The 13,715-nt window shown below is 41.5% G+C and overlaps 1 protein-coding gene across 5 annotated transcripts in view; it reads left to right on the top strand.

The window, feature by feature from the left end:
* The window catches only part of SEPTIN11 (septin 11), a 143,027-nt gene that overhangs the window by 50,499 nt on the left and 78,813 nt on the right, over positions 1-13,715 (top strand). For all 5 annotated transcript variants that reach the window (XR_004679196.1, XR_004679195.1, XM_035004729.1 and 2 more), the window contains exons 3-4: positions 3,493-3,688; positions 10,361-10,547. Coding sequence is in view for 3 of the 5 variants with exons in the window: in XM_035004729.1 (XP_034860620.1) it covers positions 3,493-3,688; positions 10,361-10,547 (383 nt within the window). In the remaining 2 variants the exon portion in view is untranslated. The remainder of the gene's footprint in view (positions 1-3,492; positions 3,689-10,360; positions 10,548-13,715) is intronic.

The following is a 13,715-nucleotide window of genomic DNA, read 5'->3' as shown; positions in this document are numbered from 1 at the left end:
AACTGATGCACTCAGAACTCCCCTAGTTCTGTAATTCCTCTTATTCCAAAATCTGTCATTGCTTCTCAACTGCTTTTGGTGAATCACACTGCTGCAAGAGTAGCTCTGTCTAATTACGGCCCTTAAAAGCACAGAGCATAGAAATGGAAAACAACGCACTCTGAAATTTAGAGGAACTGTGGTTTTTCCAACCCATTGATTAACCCCGTGCTGTAAGTAGTGCCTGGAATGCTAATAGTTCATAATTTCGACCTTAATGTAAATGACAATTAAAATTACCTTGCCTTAAAAACAGAAAACAAAGCAAAAAAAGCATGCTATTCCTGATTCACATGTGCCTAATTCTCAACCTAGTAAAATGAGATGGTAATTTCAGTCCTGTCTAGGTAACCTGGAATCCTTACCATGTAAATTGAAGTCTTCATTGCTTTTCTTAGGGAAAGAGATGAAAGTTAAATGGGTCACTTTGTACTGAGAGAAACTTTAACCTTGTGCAGAGACCTTTATAAGGTAGTTCTGCTGTTGTTCCTTTGTCCATGTTCTGAAAATGGGTAAATCTGGAAAAGAACTTTGCTGCCCTTGAGAAAGTTACACATGTAGCAGATACTGAAAATGACTCCAGTGCCTTCAGTGTTGAATTGCCTACCAGATTCTAAGTATCGAAGAGTGAGAGCTCTATTTGTTTCTGTATCCATTACATAGTAACTTTGTTTTGCTCAAAGTTATTTTGTTAAGCCATGAATCACGGATATCAGCTATTGAGCTCTATTACATTAGGGAGCAGAGACTAGTTTAGAGATCTTTTATTGATGGGCTTTTTTTTAAAATTTAAGATTTTATTCATTTGAGAGAGAGCCAGGGAGCACAGGAGCGGGGGGGTGGGGGTGGGGTGGGGGGCAGGAGGGCAGGGGGAGGGGCAAAGGGAGAAGGAGGAGGGAGAAGCCGACTCCCTGCTGGGCGGGGGAGGCTCGATCCCAGGACCCCGGGATCATGACCTGAGCTGAAGGCAGATGCTTAACCATCTGAGCCACCCAGATGGCCCTTGATGGGCTTCTTTGTAAGAATATTCAGGAGAGTAAGGAAGACAGGAAACAGTCTCAACTGTTATACATCCAGACTTTGTGGAGATCTGGAATGACATTCAGGATATTACAGAAGTTCAGTCAGTGTCAGTTGTCCGTTTTTATTGACCATTTTATCCCCAGCACCCATGCTTGTCACATAGGATGTACTTAAATGTTATTAATGAATAAATTTCGGATACTAAGCTCTACTGTATCTATCCGTTCTCTTCCTCCTGTATTCCCAGCTAAATGTTAGTCAACAACACATCTTCTATTTACTTATAGCCTTTTCTGCCTCAAGGCCTCTGCTTATTCACTTCCCTCTGTGTATCTTTTCTTTTCTGTGCTATTGCTTTGTGTGCGGATTGTGTATCTCTCCAGTATGGAGCACTTTCTTAGAGCATAGTGACCAGGCTGCTATGGGTACCTTCGGTCGGGGGACTAGCCCTCATCCAGTTACCTGTGGTCACTAGCAAGGTCACAGGGTATGGTCTCGCTCATAAGAGGAATGCAGTTATGGCAGGCACTTAGAATATCATTCTGTAATATTAAATTAGAGTCTGACTGGTGTTCAGTCCCATTCCAGGTCAGATTGTAAGCAATGGGAGAACACCATATCAAGCTAGTTCATTGTTGTATTCCTAGACCGTGACACAGAGCTTGGCACATAGTAGGCACTGGAAGAAGTACTGGCTGAGTGCAGCCTGATGAAGGAGGACATTCTTTGATCTTAGATGTATCGGGTACTGCCTAATGGGCAAGGTTAAAGAGTAAGGCAAATGTACTTTAACAGTTTTTATCCTGTAAGTGAATCATTATAGCCAGTGGTAAAACACATAAAGCTTCTAAGTAGAGGAAGCTCAAATCCAGAAAGGCTCCATCCTCCTTCACTTTCGCATTGTGTTTGAAAGTAATGAGTATTACAGAACCTCAAATTATTGAGTGAATTCTGTCATTACAGTGGGACAGTTGCTTTAAGGCTACAAATCCCAGAGCTTTTTCCCACAGAATTGTCACCATCCTAAAAGGCTTCATAGCAACCCTTTAGAAGAGAAACCTCATGGGATTTGGATTTGTTGAAAGAGCTGCAACATGTTGGTGTGTTTAAATTGAACTGGAAGTGTAATTGGGAAATATTCCAGATTTGAAAAACAAAGGCATTCTTATGGATCATGTTTCTTGATTTCTGCATCCCTTTTTCCACTATCACACTCAGTTGCCGCCGCCACTTGACAAGGGTAGGTTCTATTTTTAATTCAACATAAGGATTAGGATTAAGAGACAGTTTTGCTTGACACTGTTTTGGAGGCCTAACTAATGTTCTTCTTGCTCCACATTTGGGTCTCCTCATTTGATTAGTGGAGTGGTCCCAGGTCCCTGCCACTCTTGTTTGCACATGTTAGGGCTTCAGCAAACACCGATTTGAATTATCGATGTGAATTAACAAGGCCACTGTTGCAGGTTGCTTAACCTCATTTACTTTCGTTGTCACAGGTATCACCCTGAAACTGGAAAAACTATCTAATAAATGTTTTTCCATCTTGATTCCAGTTGAATAGGGAAGGAAAAATGGAAGTAATATGGAGGAGTCACACAGATGCATAACTCTAACTGGAAAATACCAGGCCGTGGGTTTTCTCTCTAATAGTAAAGTCAGGATGTTGTGTTGGTTGAGTGTAAGTGTTCGAACCACATGAACTTGGGTGAAAACCCTGGCTCTGTCACAGAACAATGTGACTTTAGACAAGTTCCTTAAACTTAGCTGGGTCTTACTGCCCCTTCTGTGAAATGGAGGGGACAATAGTGCCTCTTTCATGGGGGAGAGTAGTAGGATTTAAATGTGATAATGCATTGGAAGCCCTTGCTGCAGGGCCTGGCACAAAGTAAGCCCTCAGTAACTTTAGCTGGGTTTGTTACGATTGCTGTTATTGTCGAGAGTGTTGTTTTGAAAATGTAATTCTTTTCAACAACATTAGATGGTATCAGATAATTTGGTGACATTGGATAATATAAATGAGATTAGCGTTTTTTCTCCTGGTAACAGAAACAAACAATATAGTATTTTTTAAAGTAATGTAATTTTACACACCAATATTTAGGAGAGGAAGAGATACAGTTTATGTCTTTGAAATGTACAAGCTGCCACAGGCAAGCTTACAGGTTCTTCTTCTCTGTCCAGAGGTTAAGAAGAGCATCTTGATCTGTAAGTGCAAGATCTTTTATGCTAAATGGTTTCTGGAATTCATTAAGGCCTATCTAGGGAGGGATTTGATAGATCACACATGTAAAGAACTGTCTTTTTGTAGTGGGATTTCTGGTGATACTTTTACAAAAATTTTACAAATATGAGCATGAGAAATTCCTGATGAACTGAACTGATGTCTGAGAGGCATTGACACATTCTTATGTCTCCCTTGTGGTTATGTAGGTGAGACGGGCATCGGCAAATCCACGTTAATGGACACTTTATTCAACACCAAATTTGAAAGTGACCCAGCTACTCACAATGAACCAGGTGTCCGGTTAAAAGCCAGAAGTTACGAGCTTCAGGAAAGCAACGTACGGCTGAAGTTAACCATCGTTGATACCGTGGGATTTGGAGACCAGATAAATAAAGATGACAGGTACATCTTGGGATTTCATGGGGATATAAATGGATCAAGAGATGGCAGGACCTGTTCTGGGTAAATTCAAAGGCTAAATGTTCACTAGTTATGGGGCTGGTCTTCTGTTGCCTAAAAGAAAAGACATCCTTGTTCTCTGAGAAATTTTCTTGGAATGTTCTTCCCTGAGGTCAGAACCAGACAACACAGTTGATTCCAGCTAGTGTAAGGAAAAAAGGGATTTCTTAGAAGGAATAAGTTAGCTTACAGCGTTTTTCCAGGAGGGTCATGGAACTAGATGTGGGGGCTTTCCCAACGGGAAAAGCAATCTAGAGAAACACCCCAGTATTCTACAGGACAATTGGCAGAAGCCCCTGCCACCAGTCACCTTATATAATTTGGTACCCGTGACACTGCGGGGAGGTCTCTAGAACCTCCACCAGTTCTGTCCCGGATAACCACACGCCTTTACCATCACACTCGCAAGGAGAACAGGTGTGGCCTGTGTGTGGCCTCAGCTGTGTGGTGCTCACTCCCTGCTTCCAGGTCTTGTATGGCTGCGTCTGATTGGTAGAAACTAAACCACATCTACAACATGAGCTGCGAGAATCTGGGAAATGTGGTTTTTGTTTTTGTTTTTTGCAACTCTGCAAAATAAGAAGGCATTAAAGAGTAGAGGAATTCGGAATGAGCATCTGCCATGCTCTCTTAGTCCCTGAGGCAGATTGGGGTATTTGACTTAATCCCCAAATTCTTGCAGATTTCAATGAAAACTGAGAGTTGTTGAGAAATCATCTGTAAGAAGCCACAGCCCAGGATTTAGGAGACCTGGGTTATAGCCTGGATTCTGCCAATGACAAGCTATGGGACCGTGGCAATTTATCTCACTTTAAGGGAATGTTACTAGACGTGTGATACTGTGTACCGTCCTATTCTTAGGCAGAGGCCTAAGGAAGGACACTGTGAAAGGCAAGGCCTGGAAGAGGGTGTGGTAGTAAGGGGATTATCCTGTATTTTGAAGTCTTTAGTCAAAATGGTATTAACTCCTAAAACCTCAAAGTGAAGAAAGCATTTTTATGGAAGATCTGTTGGAAAAATCTTGATTTCCAGCTGAAACTGGATCTTGCTGTTGATGTCAGTGCTTGGTGTGAGGCACTGTGAGTCCTTCTGTGAAGTATCTGGGTCTTCCCCTAGGCTGCTAGAGAGGTGGGCAGCATGCTGGGTGTAGAATTGCCAAATCGAGTCTGAATGATTGTGGTTTCAGTCAAGCCTAATGAGGAATTTAGGTCGACTGGATTAAACTTTCCCTCTCTATCCAGTGGGGTTTGTTAAGCTATGAAGTAATTTATACAATAAACTGTATATGTGGAAGAAAGGACATGTCTAACCTGCTTAAGAAATAAGTTATTTTCTAAGAATTGTGTTCCAATAGTTTGTATGCAGATAGAGGCTACTACCTGTAAGTCAGTCTTATGTATTCATTCATTAAAACCCATTCAAATAAACTTGAAGATATAATTATAAAATAATACAGTTAGGTTTTATTTTTATAAAATGTGTACTCAATTTATAAAGCCAGGTAAGTTTGGCTCTTCTGAGTTGCTGTATGCCTTTATTTGAGGGAAGCTGTTAATCTTAAAACTACCTGGTGCTCAACCGATATGTTAACCTCAGTCCCCAAATATGTTCACACTCCTTTTCGAGATCATCCATCCTATTCATCATTCTTAACATCAAATATCTTATGACTATTTAAATATTTTATTCATTTTCTTTTTTTAAGATTTTATTTATTTATTTGAGAGAGAGAGTGAGAGAGAACATGAGAGGGGAGAGGGTCAGAGGGAGAAGCAGACTCCCTGCTGAGCAGGGAGCCCTATGTGGGACTTGATCCCGGGACTCTGGGGTCATGACCTGAGCCGAAGGCAGTCGCTTAACCACTGAGCCACCCAGATGCCCTATTGTATTCATTTTCAAAAGAAGTTAGAGAAAGTTAAAATTGTCGCAGGTCCAAAGATGATTCTAGAAGGGGGCTTCCAGAGACATTTTTGTGCAGTGACAACATAATGGGAATAAAACCCCAAGTCAGTAAGATATGTTTGCTTAGGGCTCAGAAATTTTATTAGTACCAGAGTTTGTTTTTTTAAGAATTTTCCTCAAAACTGTGTATATTGTATGCATATGTTTTATCAAGAGGAACTTGAACTATTTTTATCTAGAATGTGTATTGCCTAGAGATATTTTAACTACCCTGGTATATATGAGCAACACAGTAATTAGGAAGAAATATTTAATTCATTCTCTAGCTGAGCACTGAGCTCCATTTTATCTATAGAGCAATTTAAATGCTCTTCAATAAACATTGTCCTGTAATAATAGGAGCAATTGTTAGATGTAGTGAGAAGGATTTTATTTCGCATCTGGTCAAAATGAACTATCTGTACATTGTGCGGGGTGGGGGACAGCTAAGCTCAGACCCTGCAGCTGAGCTGTTGCTCTTAATTTATGACCTCAATGCCAAGGAATGATGGAGAGGTTACTGCCTGAAGGCTGTTTGTAATACCAAGTGAAATAGATGTCATGCTTGTGCACTCCCTGATTGGAAGGCAGTAACTGGACCTTTTCAGGATCCCTTCCTGCAGGAATGAGAACCATCTTCCAGCATCTTTCTGCTAAGACTCCATGTGCTCTTCCCGCTCAGAGTCATTGCCTCAGTGGCTGCACTGAATTGCCTCTCCCCAAGTGGGGATTTTCCTTCAGCCTGCTGGTTTTCACTGGCTGGCACTGAACAGCAAGTGGCTACTACAATACCAATTCTCCTATTTGCAGCTGGAGGCCTCTTTAAGAAATTATCTGACTCATTTGGGTCAAATAATAGTTTCCAAGGAGATTTAGAAGAGAGGAAGTGTGATATTAACCTAACCTAGATACCAAATATTTTTTTCTTCTGAAATTTCTTGACAGCTGTTGCATAACCTCTTTAAATGGCATTTAGAACTCTGTCCCCTAGAAGGCATTGTTGACATTGTTGACTCTAAACCCGAATGACTGTTGTTTAAAAAAAAATTTTTTTTTTCGGACAGTCTGCTTCCATAAAAGAATTGGAAGTGAGATATGCATTTTTGCATTGATACGTAACCATATGGGAAGCAATGTGCTGTTTCTCTAAACCCATGATTATTTTTACTACTTTGCGGATGAGGCAAGCTTTTCTGCCATGAATGCAGGACTTCAAGAATGTCCTGGCTTGTTTATGTAGGCTTCAGTCATGTCAGCATTCCTGCATGAGTATCTGCCTGAGACTGAGCTAGCTAGAAGGAGGCAGGAAGAGAGATCTGGTAAGGTTTCCTGTTATGTTTAATAGCAAGATTAACTCTTCATGGTTTAAGGGCTTCTTTGTTTTGCTGTCTGTATTCTTCAGTGAAGAAGGGAAGGGGTCTGGAGAAGAAGGTAAACCAAGTTTTGTCATAGAACTGGAAATAGAATAATTCATTTGCCCCACATTTGGGAAATGGGAGAATGTCAATGGCATGTCACTAACTGTAATGATAATCAACCCTGAAAAGCATGAATAATTGAAATCCTCAAACTCACCAAATCTTTGTATCAGAGTTATAAAATGGTATTAAAGTGGACCATCTGGTCTTTAATTTCTGTTTTTATCACACTTTCTGATGGAGGTAGTTGAGAGATAAGGAAAACTAACCTTAACAGCAAGGTAGAGAAAAATAGATGGGAGGTATCTGGCCATATGTAAAATGGAGAGTCGGTCCCTGAACAATGGTGTTGGTTCTTTTGCAAGAATGATCAGTGGGTAGCTTGGGTGGATAGAAAACATTGTATAAAGTATCTTTTTCCATCAGTTTCAGGGTCAGCCTCTGTATTTTATTGTGGATTCTGTGGCTGGAGGTATATGAAAAAAATGAGTTGTGGGTAAAAAGGACTATCCCCATGCCTTAAAAGGAGACAATGTAAGGACTAGATTTGATTTTCCCTCCTCCATTTTCCTCTGCTTGGTATGACTGTAATCCAGAGAAGTTGGAATTGGCCAAACAGAAAATAAATGGGTGTCCTTTCTATAAGAATGGAAACTAGCAAAAGGCAAAATTGGGATTATACTTCCTTCTCTTTATGACTGTGAATGTAGATAAGAAGTGGAAAGGAGTAGGAGAAGAGGGGCAGATCATTTGTTTAAAGGATTATGAAGGGGAATACAAAACTACTGGCTGACTTAAACACAGGGAATACTGATTTTGGTAAATAGTTCTCCTGAAATACATTTCTTTTTAATTTGTTATAACAATTAGAAGTTAAAATTGATGGAATTTCATGCTTGATTGTATGTGTTGTGGGGGAGTAAAAGGGGAGGTCCCCGGGTGGTGTGCATGGGGGTGCCATTCACCAAGCGAAGGAATACAGGGAAGTGTGGGTTTGGGGGCAGGATGAAGAGTAGTCCCATCTTGGACACATTTAGTTAGAAGAGCCAATGGAGATATCTCGTAAGCAGTTGGATGAATGGTGCTGAAACTTGAGTGAAAGATCTGGGCTATGAGCAGAGATTTATGAATTATCATCACTTAGATAGTAAGTAAAACACAGGAGTAAATGTGATTTTTCAGGGAGATCACGTAAAGGGAAAAGAAGGAGATTGGAAGATTAGCCAGAGCTCCCTGACAGGGGAAGGCAGAAGGAAACCCAAGATGTAAGCGGAGAACAAAAGGTTTCTTGGGATATATTGAATCCAGGGCAGAAAGCATTCCTCCCTGGAAAAGGAGAGGTGTTACGCTTCCCATAATCTTGGAGGATCAGAATCAACACCAGGGGCAAGAGGGAAATTAATAGAAAGCAGAAACATACTTGGAGCACTGTTGGGGAGGTGGTGCTGAGAGGCTAAAAATGAACTGGTGAGGCAGGAAGGAGCAATTGCTTGTGAGCTGCTTTTCCTTTCCTTTCCGAAGAGGGTGTTGGAGAAAGACCCTGGTGTCCCCAACACTTGCCTCAGTGTCCGGAGACGGAAAGATGAGGCCTTGGGCTGGCACGGGTGGACCTTGGTGGAGTGCAGGGCACAAGCTCAGCAGCAGAATGGTTACCATGAGCCAGGTGAGGGTAGGGTTCCTTTTTCCCCCTTCTCTTTCTAAAAAGTCAGGCTTGCTTTTCTCCTATATGTTTTTTATTATTTTTTATTATATTACTGTGAAATAGTTATATCCTACTCTTCTGTGCTAGTCCTTTACACATATTAGCTTATTTGCCACAGTAGCTCTCTGATATAGGTACTTTTTTGTCCTTGATTTACCTATGAGGAAATTGAGACACAGAGATGTTTAGTAACTTGCTCAAAGTCACATAGGTAGTAAATTTGTGGAGTTGAAGTTGGTTTGGCTTGAATCCATGCTTCTAACCACTATCCTATGATAATATTATTAATATTGTTATGTAATACCTACCTGTGTTTTAAAGTGCAAAATATAGAAGAAATTTATCACTTGCTCATTCTTTCTATTAGAATTTATTGGGATTTCTGTTGTCGTATTTAGAACTTTGTTATTACAGAGGCATATCCTGCTTTTTCTTTAAACCACTAGAGATTTTGTCTGCTCAAATTGAATCAGTGGATTGTGATGAGTCACCAAGGAAAAATATCAAAAAACTTTTTTCTGAGTGCTTTCAGTTTTTGGTTATAAATATATTTTTTGTTTTGTTTGTTTGCTCTCTCAGGTTATCTGCTGTCATCCACATTATCAAAGATTTGTAGTTCCCTTTCAAGGATTTCAGTTTAATATATGAGTTAGGGGAGCCAAGTGTTGAAAGGTTTTTATTTCTGACTTCTGAGCAGTCCCCTGGAGACCTGAAAGTTTATAGCTTTTCCACAATGACCTACCTAATGTACTGCTGAGTCCCTGGAGAACATCTGGTTTATTGAATGCATATTCCCAATATACTATTAATGATTATGGTCAATTAATAGAATCATACGTAATTATTCAAAACAGATTTGAATTTGAATTATGATTTGCTGAGAAGGGTTACAAAGTTTATCTTCCAACCATAAAATTTCAGAGTTGGAAGTAATCTTGAAGCTCCTAATCACCCAGGCCCCTCAGTTTATAGATGAAGCTGTGGAGGGAGCACGGAAGAGCTCCCACTAGGTGATACCATTGCCTGAAATTGAAAACCACTTTCCTTTTGTGCACCAAAGTCAATCAGTTGGCAGAGGCTGTCAGAATCACTTTATTAAGACAGATTCTGAGACTCCGTTTTAGCCCAGCAGGAGAGAATGCCACAATCTCTTAGTAGTGTCTTCCATGGGAAGTGACAGCATGGTTCACATATTTATAATCTCTGTTTTAAAGGATGAATGTTAGCCAGGAGAATACTAGGAAGAGGTCTGTTCCCGGTACGGGGGCTAGCGTGAACAAAGGCACAGAGGCAGATGAAAGCTTCGTGTGTGTGACTGGGACAGAAGCGGCGAGCCAGGGAGGGAGTGGGAGAGAGGAGCTTGAGAGATGTTCAGGCACCAGGGATGGAAGGCCCGGGATGCCCAGGTAAGGCTTTGGGGCTTTAGCTCATAAGCAAGGGAGCCATTGGAGACTTTACAGAAGGATTGTCCTGCACTGAACTGCATGAGAGGTTTACGGCTAGAAACATGCTCATTTGAAGGTGTGTTTTACAGAACATTCTTCTGCATTCTAGCTATAAGCCAATAGTGGAGTATATTGATGCCCAATTTGAGGCCTACCTGCAAGAGGAATTGAAGATCAAACGTTCTCTCTTCAACTACCACGACACCAGGATCCACGCATGCCTCTACTTCATTGCCCCCACTGGCCATTCCCTGAAGTCTCTGGATCTAGTCACCATGAAAAAGCTGGATAGCAAGGTACCCACTACCACCCTGGCCACTGTCCCCTCTCCTTTTAGATCACCTTTATCTGAAGGCCCTGACTTATTTTCTCCTTTTAATGTCATTTGGTTGTATTGTTTTGTTTTACAAGACTGTTTTCCAAGCAGTTTTAGGTTCACAGCAGGGTTAAGAGGAAGGTACAGAGATTCCCGTATACCCCTGCCCCCACATCAACACCCCCACCCGATGGGCACGTTGTCACAGTGGGTGCACCTACATTGACACGTCAGCCCCCCAAAGTCCATGTTTATATTAGGGTTCCCTCTTGGTGGTATACATTCTGTGGGCTGGGACACATCTATAAAGACCTGTATTCCTCATTATAGTACACAGAGTACTTTTCCTGCCCTAAAACTCCTCTGTGCTCTTGCCTATTCATCCCTCCCCCCTTCCTCCAACCCCCTAATTGTCTTTTCTGGTTTAAGGAACAATAGGGTTTAGCAATGTGAGAAAAATGCTTCAAAACCTCTGGATGTTAGGCTAAACAAAATAAAACAAACAAAACCATGGAGCTCTTTACCAGGTATTTTTAGTTCTTAAATTAGCACCAATGGGTGCTCTGATGAGGGATGGGGAATTAAATAGTGGAGGCACCTAAAAGGTCATAGGAGGGGTTAAATTTAGGGAGATTGAAATACAAAGTCACCATTTGTTTATTTTCTTAAAAGCTTTCTTTAAATTTCTTTGTTAAAAGTCTTTAAAAGTTTGGCTTTAATATGAAGTTTTGAGTGGAAAAAAAAAGGTGTTAATTTTTTTTTTTTTTTTTACTTAGGTGATAAGGGCAGTCCGATTCCTTAGATTTAAAACTGAACTGTACCCGTGTGTTTTTACAAAGTAGTTTCCGTTTGACACCTGAGCTTTCCACATTAATAACTTCTCCCTTTCACAACATTTGAAGGAAAGTCCTGATAAGTTTGATAACGTTTAGTGACCTACTTTACAATTAATTTGATTTTTTCATTTTGAAATAAATGGAAGACAGTACATTCTGAAAACAAAGAAGCAAACGACAATGGGAAGGACCCCCCAAAAGAAGCTGTGGTGTTTTCTCTCCTAACCTTCTTTTTGAGTTCCATGAAGAGTCTTACCGTCTCTAGAGGGTTTTGTTGGGTGTTATTTTTTTGTCTAAACAACACTGTCGGAAAGATGCTCTCTCTCCAGAGGAACATGACAGAGAACACTCAGAAGAGCAGCCTGTCCCCACGGCCTCTGTCTGGACTCGCGGCCAAAGCGCCGGCCGTGGCTGACGCAGAGCCAGGCTCCTAGGCTTCCAGCACGTGCAGACGCTCGGGTTTACAGAAACATAGTCTGATGGCCTGAGTGGATTACCGCAGCTGGAGTGCTCTCCCGAGAACACACGGAAACTCTTCTCCATCACATTTGTTTCAGCTGCATTTAGCCACGGACGGCGGAAGGATCTGGGCCGCGAGGCAGGCTCCCTGGGCTGTCCTGTCCTGGCCACAGGGCTGGGGGACAGGCAGGGATGGAGGAGGGCTCCTGACTGAGGCCACGTCGGTGGGCCAAGCCAGGCTAATATTCAACAACAGGGTTATGCTTAGTAGAGTTGAGTTAAAAAGGGAAAAAAGGAACGAAAATACGGCAAAGTAAACACAGCTGGAAACAAACTAACAAAAAAGTCCCCAGAAAGCAAGTTAAACTGCCTTCAAAGAATCACTATTGCTGTAGAGCTGGGCATGCTGGAGAGCATCTGAAAATGGTATTTGCAAAAAGGTTTGTTGATACAAGCAAAGTGAAGAGTTCAGGCTCTTAACTATATAGGTCACAAATATATGATAATTCCAGAAAAGATTTTTCAAGCACTTGCTACCAAGGAAGATTTTTTTTTTTTTTAAGTTTATTTATTTGTCAGAGAGAGAGACAGAACACTGGCAGGCGGAGTGGGAGAGGGAGAAGCAGGCTCCCTGCTGAGCAAGGAGCCCCATGCGGGACTCCATCCCAGAACCCTGGGGTCATGACCTGAGCTGAAGGCAGACGCTTAACTGACAGAGCCACCCAGGCCCCCCAAGGAAGAAGATTTTAAATCTAAATTGCTTTGTTCATCTATCTACTCTGATCAGAGTGGCCCAAGAAACTATGACGCTCTGTCATTTTGTCTGTAATATTAACTGAATGCTAAGTGTGTACAAAAGATAGCCAGTAAGAACAACGGGCAAGTGTTTTGTTCCTCGGGTCCTGACCCACACATTTCCCCACCACCAGTGTGTTTCTCGGTCTGTGACTTGCTGGATGAGCCTAGGCACGATGAGGGTAGGAGTGGGTAGAGGAATAGGGGAAGAATAGGTTTTTCTATCCACATGTCTCCTCATTGTGATGTATCAGAGATTTTGATTTGGCTCTTGGAATAAAAGGAGAAGCAAAGGAAGTAAAACATGACCAAGAAAACCTCCTTAAAGACTCCCTCATTCTCTTGCTAGGACGGCTTTCTCACCAAGTCTGTCTCTCTTTGCCCTGAGCTGGGTGGAAAGCATGGCCCCAGGTATTGGATGTCCGTAGTGTCTTATGAAAGCGCTGTACCTACCACGGAGTGGAGGACAGTTAATCTTAAAAAAGGAATTTTAAAAAATGTGCTGTGTGGACAGTGCTGGGGAAAGTTGGAAGAATGACTGACGTTGGGGTTTGGGGCTTGTGCTTGAGGGTGTCCCTGGCTTTCACGCTGGGCTTTCTGCCACGGTTGTCAAACTTGGCCTTCTTCCTGGTCTTTGTAGCCTGTGCCCTGAAAGTGAGCCTTGTCTTTGGCACCAGGTCTCATTCTGGTATGAAGAAGTAATGTGATAGAAACCAGTGTTTCAAGAGAATTAGTTGGTATGATTTTGAGAATTTTAAAAGTAGGTGAAACTGTTTTTGTTTCAGTGAATACGTAGATTCTCCACTCCTAGCAGTCATTAGAAAAAAAGAGAGGATGTTATCCTGGGAGAGTTGGATATTCCACTGTTCTGACTAACACAGTCTTGGCTATTACACTGTTAGGAACATGCTAAAATCAAGCTCCTAAAGTAGCTGGGAGGGGTCTAAAAGGAGTGGTTGGTTATTGAAAGAATAGGCTTTGTTATCGCTATTTGTCATAGAGTAACACTTCCTTCTAGTCTGTTAAAAAAAAGAAAAAAAATGAGGTAGCACAGAAGA

Source organism: Mirounga leonina, unplaced genomic scaffold, assembly GCF_011800145.1.
Source record: "Mirounga leonina isolate KUSES-001 unplaced genomic scaffold, KU_Mleo_1.0 Mir_129, whole genome shotgun sequence".
Taxonomy (NCBI): Eukaryota; Metazoa; Chordata; class Mammalia; order Carnivora; family Phocidae; genus Mirounga; species Mirounga leonina.
This window is presented reverse-complemented; position numbering and strand designations above follow the sequence as displayed.